Below are 14,322 nucleotides of genomic sequence, written 5' to 3'. Positions count from 1 at the left end.
TTCAATTTCTTCAGTGTTTTATACTTTTCATTGTACAAATCTCTCACCTCAGTTATTTCCTAAGCATTTTTATCTTTTTGATGCTATTATAAATGAAATTGTTTTTCTAATTTCATTTTCAGATTCACTGCCTGTGTACAAAAATGCAACTCATTTTTGTGTGTTGACTTTGAATGCTGCTACTTTGCTGAATTTATTAGTTCTAATAGGTTTTATGTGGTGTCTTTAGTGTTTTCTACAAATAAGATCATATCATCTGAAAACAGAGATAATTTCACTTCTCCCTTTCCAGTGTGGATGTCTTTAATTTTAATTCTTACCTGGGATAGTTTTTAAATTTGATCTGGCCATAAATTCCAGTGCTATGCTAAATAGAAATGGTGAAAAGCAGGCATCCTTGCCTTGTTCCTGTCCTTAGAGAAAAAGCTTTCACTCTTTTACCACTGTGGGTTTTTCATACATGTCTTTTATGTTGAAGTAATTTCCTTCTTTTCCTATTTTGCTGAGTGTTTTTATCAAGAAAGGGTGTTGAATATTGTCAAATGCTATAACTGCATTGGTTGAGGTTATCCATTTTTTTGGGTGCACAATTGTTCATAGTACTCTTATAATTTTATTTCCATAGAATCTGTAGTAATGTCCCTAATTTCATTTCATATTTTAGTAGTTTGAGTCTTCTCTTTTTTGCCTTAATCCACCTGGCTACAGATCTGTCATTTTTTTGTTAATCTTTTTTGAAGAACCAACTTTTGCTTTCACTGATTTTTCTCTATTGTTTTCTATTCTCTGTTTTGTTGATCTATGCTCTAATCTTCATTTCCTTCTGTTAGCTTTGGGATTACTTTTTTTCTAGCTCAAGAAATAGTTAGGTTGTTAATTTGACATCTTGCTTTTTACTATAAGCATTTATAGCTATAAATTGCCCCCTTAGCACTGCTTTTGCTGTGTCCCATAAATTTTGATATGTTATCATTTTCATTCTAATTTCTCCTGTGATTTCTTTGATCCACTGGTAATTTAAGAGTGCGTTAATTTCGACAATTTTGTCAGTTTTCCAGTCTTACTTTTGCTATTGATTTCTAAATTCAACCTGTTGTGATCAGAGAAGATAGTTTTATAATATTTATCTTTTATAATCTATTGAGACATTTTGTCACCCATAGTCTATCCTGGAAAACATTCCATGTGCAAATGAGTGTATACAGAGTGGGGCAAAAGTAGGTTTACAGTTGTGAGTACATAAGTTTATTCTTATATTTATTATTATCCATATGAACAAATGTAAACCTAGTTTTGGCCCATCCTGTACTCTACTGTTGAGTAGAATGTTCTGTGTCTGTTAGGTCTAGTGGATTTATTCTGTTTTTACGTCCTCCATTTCTTTACTTATCTTCTGTTTGTTCTATCAATTACTGTAAGTGGGGTACTGAAGTCTTCAACTATTACTGGAAAACTTTCTCCTTTTAATTCTGTCAGTTTTTGCTTCATATATTTTATTTTTATGTTTTATTCCTCACCTGAGGATATTTTTCTACTTATTATCAGATAGAGTGGGGGGTGGGGGGAGAGAGAGAGAGAAACATTGATGTGATAAAGCCACATCGACTGGCTGCCTCCTGCACAACCCGACAAGGGCCAGGCATGAATCGCAACCAAGGTATGTGCCCTTGACCGGAATTGAACCCGCAACTCATTGGTCTGCGGGCCAATGCTCTAACCGCTGAGCAAAACTGGCCAGGGCTGCTTCATATATTTTAATGATCTGTCATTAGGTACATAAATGCTTATAACTGTTATATATTCTTGCCATATTGAACCTTGTTGAATGTAACCTTTTGAGTAGACTTAGAAGTGGAGCCTAAAGATGTGACTGAATTGCTACAATCTCATGATAAAACTTGAATGGATGAGGAGTTGCTTCTTATGAATGAGCAAAGAAAAGAGGTTTCTTGAGATGAAATCTACTCCTGGTGAAGCTGTGAAAATTGTTGAAATGACAACAAAGGATTTAGAATAGATATAAACTTAGTTGATTTTGAAAGAAGTTCTACTGTGGGTAAATGCTATTAAACAACGTTGCATGTTACAAGAAAAATTGTTCATAGAAAAAAGAGTCAGTCGATATGGGAGACTTCACTGTTGTCTTATTTTATTTTATTTTATTTTATTTTATTTTATTTTATTTCATTTTTGTTTGTTAATCCTCACCCAAGGATATTTTTCCATTGATTTTTTTTCAACAGAGTGGAAGAGATGGAGGGAGAGGGAGAAACATCAATGTGAGAATGACACATCGATTGGTTGCCTCCTGCACAATCCTAACCAGGGCTGGGGATTGAACCTGAAGCCCAGGTACGTGCCCTTGATTGGGAGTTGAATCCAAGACTTTTGGGTGTGAGGGCTGATGCTCTAAATGCTAAGCCAAAATGGCCAGAGCAGTTGTCTTATTTTAAAATTTCCACAGCCACCCCAGACTTCAACAACTAGCACCTTGCCCTGGCCAGTTTGGGTCAGCGGTTAGAGTGCTGGCCCGTGGTCCGGAGAGACCTGGGTTCGGTTCCCGCTAAGGGCAAGTACCTTGGTTGTAGTTTGTCCCTGGCCCCAGCTGGGGTCATGTGGGTGGCAACCAGTCGATGTGTCTCTCTTGCATCGATGTGTCTCTCTCTCTATTCCTCCCCATCTGAAGATGAATGCAAAAAGTGTCCTCAGGTGAGGATAAAAAATGAAATAAAAAACAACCAGCACCTTGATCAGTCAGCAGCCATCACATCAAGGCCAGACCCTTCACTGTCAAAAAGATTACGACTTGCTAAAGGCTTCAATGATGGTTAGCATATTTTAAACAACAAAGTATTTTAAAATTAAGGTATGTACATCATGTTTTAAGACATAAGGCTACTGCACACTTAATAGACTATAGTATAGTATAAACATAACTTTTGTATATACTAGGAAACAAAAAACTTATGATTCACTTTATTGTAATATTTGTTTTATTGTGGTGCTCTTGAATCAAACCTGCAATATCTCCGAGTTATGCCTATAGTTTTTAAATTTAAAAATTTTTAAATGTTAATTTATCTTTATTGTTTTAAGTATTACAGATGTGCCTTATTTTTTCCCCCTCCTCCCTGCTCCACCTGCCTTCACTGCACTGTGTTATCAGTGTCCACTGGTTACGCATACATGCATAAAAGTTCTTTGGTTTAACTCTCCCAGCTCCCCACCCTCTTTCCCTCTGAGGTTTGTCAGTCTGCTAGGTGAAATGACAGTTACATTTTTAATTTTTTGAGGCAACACCATATTGTTTTCCATAGTGGCTGCACCAGTCTGCATTCCCACCTGCAGTATAGTAGAGTACCCTTTTCTCCACATTCTCACAAGTACTTGTTTGATGTTTTGTTCATGGTAGCCATTCTGGTAGGTGTGAGGCAATACAGTTGTTTTAATTTGTATCTCTCTGATTAATGATGTTGAGCATTTTTTCATGTCTCCTGGCCATTTGCATGTCCTTTTTGAAGTGTCTATTCAGGTCCTCTGCCCATTTTTAAATAGGATAGTCTTCCTTTTGTTGAGTTGTATGAGTACTTTATTTATTTTGGAAATTAACCCCTTATCCAATATATCATTGGCAAACATGTTCTCCCATACAGTGGGTTCCCTTTTCATTTTGATGCTGTTTTTTTCTGCTGTGCAGCCTTTTAGTTTGATGTAGTCCCATTTATTAACGTTTTCCTTTCTCTTGCCCAAGGTGACGTATCAGTGAAAAGTCTGTGTGATGTCTCAGATTTTGCTGCCTACATTTTCTTCTAGAATTTTTATGGTTTCATGAGTTACACTTAATTTAAGTCTTTTATCCATTTTGAGTTTATTCTTGTGTATGGTGTAAGTTGGTGGTCTAGTTTCTTTCTTCTTTTTTTGCATTTACCTGTCTAATTTTCCCAACACAATTTACTAAAGAGACTGCCTTTACTTCATTGTATACTCTTTCCTCCTTTGTCAAATATTGAGTATAACGTCTTGGGTTGATTTCTGGGTTTTCTGTTCTGTTCTATATGCCTGTTCTTGTGGTAGTACCAGGCTGTTTTGATTACAATGATTTTGTAGTATAACCTGATATCTGGAATTGTGATTCCTCCAACTTTGTTATTCTTTTTCAAGACTCTTATAGCTATATGGGGTCTTTTTTGGTTCCATATAAACTTTTGGAGTACTTGTTCTAGATCTGTGAAATACGCTGTTGTTATTTTAATAGGGATTGCATTGACTCTATAGATTGTTTTGGGTAGTATGAACATTTTAATGACGTTGATTCTTTCAATCCATGAACATGGTATATGCCTCCCCACCCCCTTTTTTTTTATCCTCACCCCAGGACATTTTTCCATTTTTTTGTTCAGATAGAGTGGGGGGGGGGGGGGGAGAGAGAGAGAAACATCAACGTGAAAGGGACACGTCGAGTGGTTGCCACCTGCACGACCCATCCAGGGCTGGAGACAAACTGCAACTGAGGTACGCGCCCTTAGGGGGAACCGAACCCGGGTCTCTCTGGACCACAGGCTGACGCTCTAACCGCTGAGCTAAACCAGCCAGGGTGTGCCTCCCCTTTTTTATATCTTCCTCTATTCCTTTTTTCAGTGTCCTGTAGTTTTCTGAGAACAGGTCTTTTACCTCCTCAGTTAAGGTTTATTCCTAGGTATCTTAATTTTTTTTTGTTGCAATGGTAAATGTCATTGATTTCTGGATTTTAATTTTGTATCCTGCTACTTTGCTGAATTCATTTATTAAATCTAGTCATTTTTTTGGTATAGTCTTTAGGGTTTTCTAAGTATAATATCATGTCATCTGTAAATAATGACAGTTTCACTTCCTCCTTCCCAATTTGGATCTTTTATTTTTTTCTTCTTGTCTGATTGCTGTGGCTAAGACATCTGGTACTATGTTGAATAAGAGTGGCAAAAGCAGACATCCCTGTCTTGTTCCTGTTCTTAAGGGAAATGCTTTTAATTTTTATCCATTGAGTATGAGGTTGACTATAGGTCTGTCATATACAGAGGTATGCTTGTACTTTTGTGTGTAGTTGGAGATTGCCCATTCTCATTACTGTAGAACAGAAAATTTCAACCTGTGCGATGCAAGAATTTTTAAAACATGCAATACCTAACTATTTAGTCACATCTTTTTCTTCAGATTGTCAAATTTAAAAAATTACAAGAATCAACATAATAATAACCATCCACTGTGAATAAAAATTATACCTTTTGGTCAGATTAGAAAATTTTTTTTTGGTGTGCTGCAGAATTTAGTAATTAGTTTGTATGTGCCATGAGATGAAAAAAGGTTGAAAATTGCTGCTGTAGAATATTTCATTGTGTGACTATGTCATAATTTATTTATGTATTTACTGATGAGCATTTGGATAGTTTCAAGGTTTTCGTTATTTTGAATAGTACATCTGTCAACAATCAAGTACATGTCTTTGGTAAACATCTCTATTGAGTATATATCTAGGAATAATACTTCTAGGTCTTAAGTTATGTGTTTGTTCAACTTTAGGAGATACTATAAACAGTTTACCAATGTGGAAGTACCAACTTACACTCCTATCAGTGATATGAGTTTCAGTTGCTTCACATCTTTGCCAACATTTGATATTTTCTTTTTCGTTTTAGCAATGTTGGTGTGTGGGTGGTAGTGTATAACACTGGTTTTAACTTGCATTTCCATGATTAATTTATCACCATATCTCATGTTCACTATTTGGTTATCCTCTTTTGTGAAATGCCCAAGTCCTTTGCTCATTTTTCTATTGGATTGCCTCTGCTAACTTTTAAATGTCTATTGGATGTGTAGTGGATATTCCCATTTTGATTCCTAATATTATTTATGCCTTCTTTCTTTTCTTCCCTTGATCTTATTAACATTTTATAGTATTTTCAAAGACAACATTTTAGGTTTTGTTGATCCTCTCTACCATAATTTTGTTTTCTATTGCATTAATTTCTACCTTCTTTGAGTTTAATTGACTGCTCTTTTTCTAATTTCTCAAGATCTTAGATTTTCAACATTTATTCCTAACATTTGGCTTCCAACATTCTTTCCTAATATTTAAGGCTGTAGGGATTTTCTATCACCACGACTGCTAGATCCTCCAAACTTATTTACTTCACACTTTCGTTACCATTTCGTTCAAAACACTTATTAATTTAGGCTGATTTCTTCTTTACCCATTCATTTCCAAATATATGGGGATTTTCTGGTGATTTTTTCATTACTGATTTCTATTTTGATTTCATCACAGTCAGAGAATATTTGTTTTCAATCATCTGAATTCTGTTACTTTAGGTCTTTTCATAGACTAATATTCAAGGAGTGTCTTATGAAAGCACCATATAGTTGAGTGGTTTCATATACACCATTCTAAAATATGGTAACTTGGTATACTGCATATTTTAAGATAAAGGAATTTGAAAAATGGCAGGTGCAGGAAGAACTCTGACCTTTCCCTGAAGTAGGTCATAAGATCCTCATGTGAGAGATAACTTCTCTATACCTGGAGAAAAGAAGCATCTTTGAAGATGGAGGGATACTGAGAGGAATGTGAATGAACAGGCCTTGCTATGTTTCCCCTAGTTTACTATTAGCTCATATCCATGGTCCTATCAAATTTTCCCGTGACTTTCTACTCTTTGTAAAACCTAGTATAAAAATATTAAGGTTTAACCATTTCTTTATGAAGGTTTCCATGCCACACACAAAAAAATAATAAAAATAAATCTGTATGCATTTCTCTGGTTAATCTTTTTTTTTTTTTTTATCCTCACCCAAGGACATTTTTCCATTTTTTGTTCAGGTAGAGTGGGAGAGAGAGAGAGGAACAGAGAGAGAGAAACATCGATGTGAAGGGACACATCGAGTGGTTGCCACCCACACAACCGACCAGGGCCGGGGACAAACTGCAACCGAGGTACGCGCCCTTAGCGGGAACCGAACCCGGGTCTCTCAGGACCGCAGGCAGACACTCTAACCGCTGAGCCAAACCGGCCACGGCTTGCTTTTTTTTTTTTTTTTTTTTTTTTTAAATAGACATCCAGCTCAGAACCTAGAAGAGTAGAAGGAAAATATTTTTTCCTCTTCTACAAAAGCAACATATGATTGTTTTTTCTTCATCCATTCTGATAATCTTTGTTTTTTTAATTGGACTAGTCTATCATTTAATTGATGAAATATTTGGGTTCATTTATGCCATATTACTATCTGTATTCTTTTTGCCTCACCTGTACTATGGTTTTATTTGCTCTTTTCTCTCATCTTTTAGTTTGTATTTAAATTGTATTTCTTGCCCTGTCAGGTAAGTAGTTATATATCACTTTATTCTCTTAATAGTTACTCAAAGCTGTACTGCTCCATTCAGTAGGTACTAGCCAAATATGACTCTTTAAACTTAAAATTCTAATACATGTTCCCTTATACTTAAGTATATTAATGTTGGTGATGATGACAGTTAATGTCACAGAGAGCTTATTTAATCCTCACAACAACCCTAAGAGGTGGGTATACTATCAATTTCTCCATTTTAGAGATAAAGAAACTGAGATGCAGGGAGGTTAAATAAATTACCTAATGTAGTAAGTGATAGAGACTGGATCTCTACTTAGAGCCTGTGTCTTATTTAACTTACATGATATTTTCCACGGACTTGGGTTTAATAAAAATGGAGATTGGGTAAAGTTGTGCAATCTGTAGTCTCTTTATGGCATTTCCAGACACATCAAGGATACAGTGTTTGCCCTAAAATAGAGAGAATAAAGAAGAAAAACAAGTGAACCAAATATTTTCAATTATATCAAAGGTACATTTCCTACAGGTACAGAATCTGAATTATGATGTTTGGATCCTATTCACTTTAAGGAAACTTGTCATTTCTGTTAGCAAATTAAATAAAGACAATGCATAATGACTATGAATAATTAATTTTCCATTCTCAAATATTACATTTAAGAAGGAATGAAAATACAGTTCCCTTACTCTTAGATTTTATATATCATTAATCTCTCAAAATGGCAACCAGGATGGGGTTCCTATTTTTTATTTTGCTGAGGAATGGCATTAAAAGAAATTCTAAGCTACCATTTTACCATAACCATCATCTCATAAAAGAATATATGATCAATAAGAAAGTAAAAAGCCTAGAATAAAGGAAAACTTTTAAAATGGAATAAATTTAAATTCATAAAACTTCACTAGCACTACTCTATCCTATTTCTCACTTTATTGGAGAACTAGCAAAAACTTGATCATAAACTAACATTTGGGAAATCCAGTTCTGGATTTAAGACACTTTTCTGATATGCTTAAATTCACTGACAAAGACCATTTAGGTTTTTAATGAAGATGAGCATTTCCATGTTAAATAAGGTAGTACTTATAATTTATCAAATATATTTTTTTGTAACATATTTTAAATCAGGTACGTCCCCATAATAAATTTTGTAATCTAAGTAAGGGCTGTGTATACTTCAGTGAATGATAATTTCACTTTAGAAGAAATATAAAAATATTATAGCCCTGGCTGGTTTGGTTTAGTGGTTAGAGTGTTGGCCTGCAGACCGGAGAGTCCTGGGTTCGGTTCCCACTAGGGGCATGTACCTTGGTTGCAGTTTGTCCTCAGCCCTGGTTGGGGTCGTGTGGGTGGCAACCACTCGATGTGTCTCTCTCACATCGATGTTTCTATCTTCCTCCCTCCCTCCCTCCTGCTCTGTCTGAAGATAAATGCAAAAATGTCCTCGGGTGAGGATAAAAAAAAAAAAGTAATATTATATAAGTACTTCAAACATATAGAAAAGAAACTAACAGAAACAAGTGTCCCACTATCTACTTTTTTCAGATATTAATATTCTATCTGATTGCTTAGAAATTTTAAAAAGCTTTACACTAAAGCATTAACATTCTATCAGGTTTGCCTTTTTAAAAATTAATCAATTAGCCCTGGCCGGTTTGGCTCAGTGGTTAGAGAGTCGGCCTGCGGTCCAGAGCGGGTTCGGTTCCCGCTAAGGGCATGTACCTCGGTTGCAGTTTGTCCCCGGCCCTGGTTGGTTGTGCGGGTGGCGGCCACTCGATGTGTTCCTTTCACGTCGATGTTTCTCTCTCTCTCTTCCTCTCTCTCCCTCCCGCTCTGTCTGAACAAAAAAATGGAAAAATGTCCTCGGGTGAGGATAAAAAAAAAAAAAAATTAATCAATTATTATTTTTTTTTACAGATGTCCCTCCTTTCCCCCCCTTTGACATCCTCCTCCCCGCTACTGCCCACACCACCTGCCTTCATGATACTGTAGTCTGTGTTATGTATATATGCATATAAGTTGTTTGGTTTATTCCCCCCGCCCCCCAGGTTTGCTTTATTTCATCACTCCAAATATGTACATAAAATTTGAGAGCAAATTACAGACATACATCTTTACCCCCTATTTCCTAAAAAACACAACAACGGTATCTCTTAAATAACCATAGTATAATTCCAGTTGCCCATCTAACGTCCTTTACTGTAAAAAAAAAAAAAATTTTCTTGGTCTAGAATCCAATCCAGGATCACACATTGTATTTAGTTGTAATATCTCTTCAGTCTCTGTCAATCTGTCAATTTTTTTAGTTTTTGTCTTTCATGATTTTGGTAAGTGTGAAGAATTACAGGACTTTTTTTTTTTTCATAGACTATGCCTCAGCTTGGGTTTGCCTGATGTTTCCCATCAAATGGCAGGTTACACATTTTTGGCAGGAATACCACAGAAATGGTGTATCCTTCTCCGTCCATCATACCAGGAGACATATAATATCTATTTGTACCATTACTAGGGATGTTAATTTTGATAACTTGTTTAAAATTTTGTCTGCCAGTTTTCTCCATTGTAAGATGACTATTTTTCCCTTTTTAACTGGTAAGTTTTTAGGGGGAGGATATATGGAAACTACGTAAATATCCTGTTTCTCATTAGATGTCAATTCATTCACTCATTAATTTTATCTTACACTGATGATTCTGGCCTGAAACAATTATTACCATAGTGGTTATCAAGAGAGATTTCTTCATCCCTTTACCTTTGTTAGTAGACATTCTAATGTAAGTCAAAACTTTTCCTTCTCTCCATTCACTTATTTATTTATACCATTATAGATTCTTAGATTCTTTTTTTTTTTAATCCTCACCCGAGGACATTTTTCCATTTTTTTGTACAGATAGAGTGGGAGGGAGAGAGAGGAAGAGAGAGAGAGGGAAACATTGATGTGGAAGGGACACATCGAGTGGCTGCCACCCACACGACCAACCAGGGCCGGGGACAAACTGCAACCGAGGTACATACCCTTAGCGAAAAACCGAACCCGGGTCTCTCCGGACCGCAGGCGGACGCTCTAACCGCTGAGCCAAACCGACCAGGGCGATTCTTAGATTCTTAACTTTATTCTCTATGTTATAATCAGTTAATATTATCATTTATTTTAACATTCAAATTATCCAGATGTGGCTTCTGGGGGACCCTACAGGTTGGCTTCTGTGTCTTTTTGACACATTCTCATTATTTTTAAAGTACTTCCTTATTTTTCCAGCACAGAAAATGTTTGAGGTTCACCTTGTACTTCCTGGTCTCAGGCCTGGAATTAGCCATTTTTTCAAGGAGTTCTGAATTTTTAAAAATGGAGAATGATATCTAGAAGCCAAGATCTAGGCACTAGGTATTTTCATTGTTTACTGAAGAGTCATAATTTTTAGGGGATAGTGTAGGGAAACATATAGGTATGTATATACATACATCTCTATTTCTTTTTCTTTTCTTTTTTTTAATCCTCACCCGAGGACATTTCTGCACTTATCTTCAGATAGAGTGGGAGGGAGAGAGAAAGGAAAAGAGAGAGAGAGAAACATTGATGTGAGAGAGACACATCAAGTGGTTGCCACCCACACAACCCCAACCGGGACCAGGGACAAACTGCAACCGAAGTACATGCCCTCAGTGGGAACCGAACCTGGGACTCTCTGGTCCGCAGGTCGATGTTCTAACCGCTGAGCAAAACCGGCCAGCTCTCTTCTCCTTTTTTTAAAAAAAAATGTTTTTATTGAATTTTTTTTAGAGAGAGAGGAAGGGAGAGGGAGAGATAGAAACATGGATGTGAAAGAGAAACACCAATCGGCTGCTTCCTGTATGCTCCCTACTGAGGACTGAATCTGAAACCTGGGCATATGCCATGACTGGGAATTGAACCTGAATCTCTCAGTCCGTGAGACTATGCTCAATCCACTGAGCCACACTGGCCAGGCTCTCCTCCCCTCTTTAATGTATTTATCTGAAAACTAGTTAGAATAATTTAGTTCCTGTTTGTATATCACTTTGCATTTCCCTCACCTTCCTTTTTAATTTTTTGTTAAATGTATAAAATGTTAACATAGTTCTAAAAGTCAAAGGTATATCTGAAGAAACCATCACACCCTTTATCCTTTCTAGCTCATTCCTAACCTCCCATCCCTCTGGAGGTAGCCAATCTCATTAGTTTCTAATTTATTATTTCTATATCTTATTTTTGAATTTGTGTATTCATATTTTTTGTCCATTTTTCTATTAGATTTTTGGCCTCTATTTCCTTAATCTTTACGAGTTCTTTATATATTTAGAGTATCAACCCTTTGCTTGCAAATGTTTTCTCTGTTAGTTGTTTTATGACCTTGGTAACAGTGCTTTCCAATTGTTTTTGCCAAGTAAAAACCTTATTTATTTATTTATTTATTTTTATCCTCACCTGAGGACATTTTTCGATATTTTGTTCAGATAGAGTGGGAGGGAGGGAGGGAGAGAGAGAGAGAAACATTAACGTGAAAGGGACACATCGAGTGGCTGCCACCCACACGACCCAACCAGGGCTGGGGACAAACTGCAACCGAGATACGTGCTCTTAGTGGGAACCGAACCCGGGTCTCTCCAGACCGCAGGCTGATGCTCTAACCGCTGAGCCAAACCGGCCAGGGCCCTTTTTTATTTTTAATGTGATCAAATTAAGAAGTCTTATTGCATCTGAATTTTAATTCAATGTTAAAAACTTGCATTATAAACAGGTTATATTTTCTTCTGTCAACTGTATTAGAGCCAACTTTTGTGTATGGTGTGAAGTATGGTTTTAATTAATTTTTTTCAGCTGTTCCAGCACTATTTATCAAGAAGTCTTTTATTAAAAACCCCAGTGACTGAGGATTGCACCTTTATCATATATTATATCTTCATATGTATTTGGGTCTTTCCTGGATTCTTGTCTCTATTCTACTGGTTTGTCTATTCATGTGTGAGGATGAGTACCATAATGTTTTAATTAAGACGACTTTATAGTATGCTTTAATATCTGGAAGGGTTGCAATCCCTCATAGGTTTTTGTTTGTTCTCGCCTCTCATATAAACTTCAATTTGACTTATCAAGTCCCATAAGAAAGCTGGTAGGTATTTTACTGGGACTGTGCTCACACACAAATTAGCTTAGACAGAACTGAGCTTTACACTATTTAATTGTCATACTTAAGGACAAGGGATGTCTTTCCAGTTGTTCAAGTCTAACATTCTGTCTTTCAGGAGTGTTTTATAGATTTTCCCATATAAGTCTGTAGATCTCTTAATAAATTTATGAAGTATTTTATATTCTATTTCTTATATTATAAATTTTTCTATCATCTTTTGACTAGCTATTGTTCATGTAAATGAAGGCTATTAATTTCTGCATATTAATTTTATATACTGCTACTTAAGTTTTTTTTTAATCCTCACCCCTGATGATACTTTTTCTCATTTTTATCTTCAGACAGAGTGGGAGTATTTCAATGGTTATGTTTCTGTCATTTCCCATTTCTATTATTTATAATTTTTCCTTAAAAAAATCAGGTTAGTGGTTTGTCTATGGTGTTAAATTTTTTTTTGATCTTCAGTTTTTCTAACCTCTACCTTGTTAATTTCTTTGAAAAACTTTTTATTATGAAAAGGATTTATGCGAGTAACAAAATTTAAGTAGTTCAGAAACAATATAAAATTAAAGGTGTAAGTTCTCCTCCCCCACCAAAGCACCAGGAGGACTGTCAGTTTTTTTTGGTTTTTTTTTAAACAGCCTGATTAAAGCATAATTGACATACTATAAACAGCATGAATTTAAAGTACAGGTATACCTCGTTTTATTGTGCTATGCTTTTTTACACTTTGCAAACAATACATTTTCATTAACATAGAGGCAACAGCAGAAAGAGTACAACTTTCTGAAGGCTCAGATGATGATTAACATTTTTGAGTAATAAAGTATTTGAAAGTTAATGTACATTTTAAAAACATAATGCTATTGTATATATAGCAGACTACAGTACAGTATAAACATAACTTTTATATGTACTGGGAAAGCAACTATTTCATGTGACTTGATTTACTGAGGTATTTACTTTATTGTGGTGGACTGGAACCAAACCTGCAATATCTCTGAAGTATGCCTGTATACAATCTGATAAATTTTTAAAAAATCCTCACCTGAGGATATGTTTTTATTGATTTTTTTTTTGAGAGAGAGAGAAATGGAGAGAGAGGGAGAGAGAAACATTGATGTGAGAAAGAAATATTGATTGGTTGCTTCCTGTACACACTCTGACTAGGGATTGAACCCGCAACCTTTGGGTACACGGGACAACTCTCCAACCACCTGAGCCACCCAGCGAGGTCACACTCTGATAAGTTTTGACATGCGTCAACACCCTGAAATCACCCAAAAAATCAAGATAATAAATATACCATTCACCATCAAAAGTTTCTTTATACCTCTTTGTAATCTCTTACCTCTCCCCAAGCAACCACTAGTCTTGTTTTCTTCATGATAGGTTAGTGTGAAATTTCTATAACTTTATATAGCAATACCTGGATATAACAGACTAATTTGGGCGACGGGGTATCCGTTAAAGCTGGAAGTCTGTTATACTGCCTGTTTTCATGCCAGTATCATACTGATTACTGTATTTTTATAAATCTTGATACAGAGCAGAGTCCTTCATTTCTGTGTTTCTTCAAGGGTGTTTGGACTATTCTGGATCCTTTGCATTTCCATATAAACTTTAGAATTTGCATGTCAATTTATACAAAAAGGTCCATTGGGATTTTAATTGGGGTTATACTGAGCCTAATGCTCAATTTAGAGAGAACTAATATCTAAACAATATTGAGTATTTAATTCATGAACATAGTGTATCTCTCCATTTATTTAGGCCTTTAATTCTCTCAGCAATGCTTTGTTTTTAGTATACTGGGCTGAATATCTTTTGTTA

General features: G+C 35.7%; 1 protein-coding gene across 30 annotated transcripts in view; it reads right to left on the bottom strand.

The window, feature by feature from the left end:
• Positions 1-14,322, bottom strand: part of DLG1 (discs large MAGUK scaffold protein 1) — a 261,892-nt gene that overhangs the window by 6,840 nt on the left and 240,730 nt on the right. For all 30 annotated transcript variants that reach the window (XM_036243175.1, XM_036243180.1, XM_036243182.1 and 27 more), the window contains one exon: positions 7,682-7,791. In XM_036243175.1, coding sequence (XP_036099068.1) covers positions 7,682-7,791 — 110 coding nt within the window. The remainder of the gene's footprint in view (positions 1-7,681; positions 7,792-14,322) is intronic.

This window comes from Molossus molossus, unplaced genomic scaffold (genome assembly GCF_014108415.1).
Source record: "Molossus molossus isolate mMolMol1 unplaced genomic scaffold, mMolMol1.p scaffold_m16_p_5, whole genome shotgun sequence".
Classification (NCBI taxonomy): Eukaryota; Metazoa; Chordata; class Mammalia; order Chiroptera; family Molossidae; genus Molossus; species Molossus molossus.
Note: the sequence above shows the minus strand (reverse complement) of the source record. Positions and strands in the feature narration are given on the sequence as shown.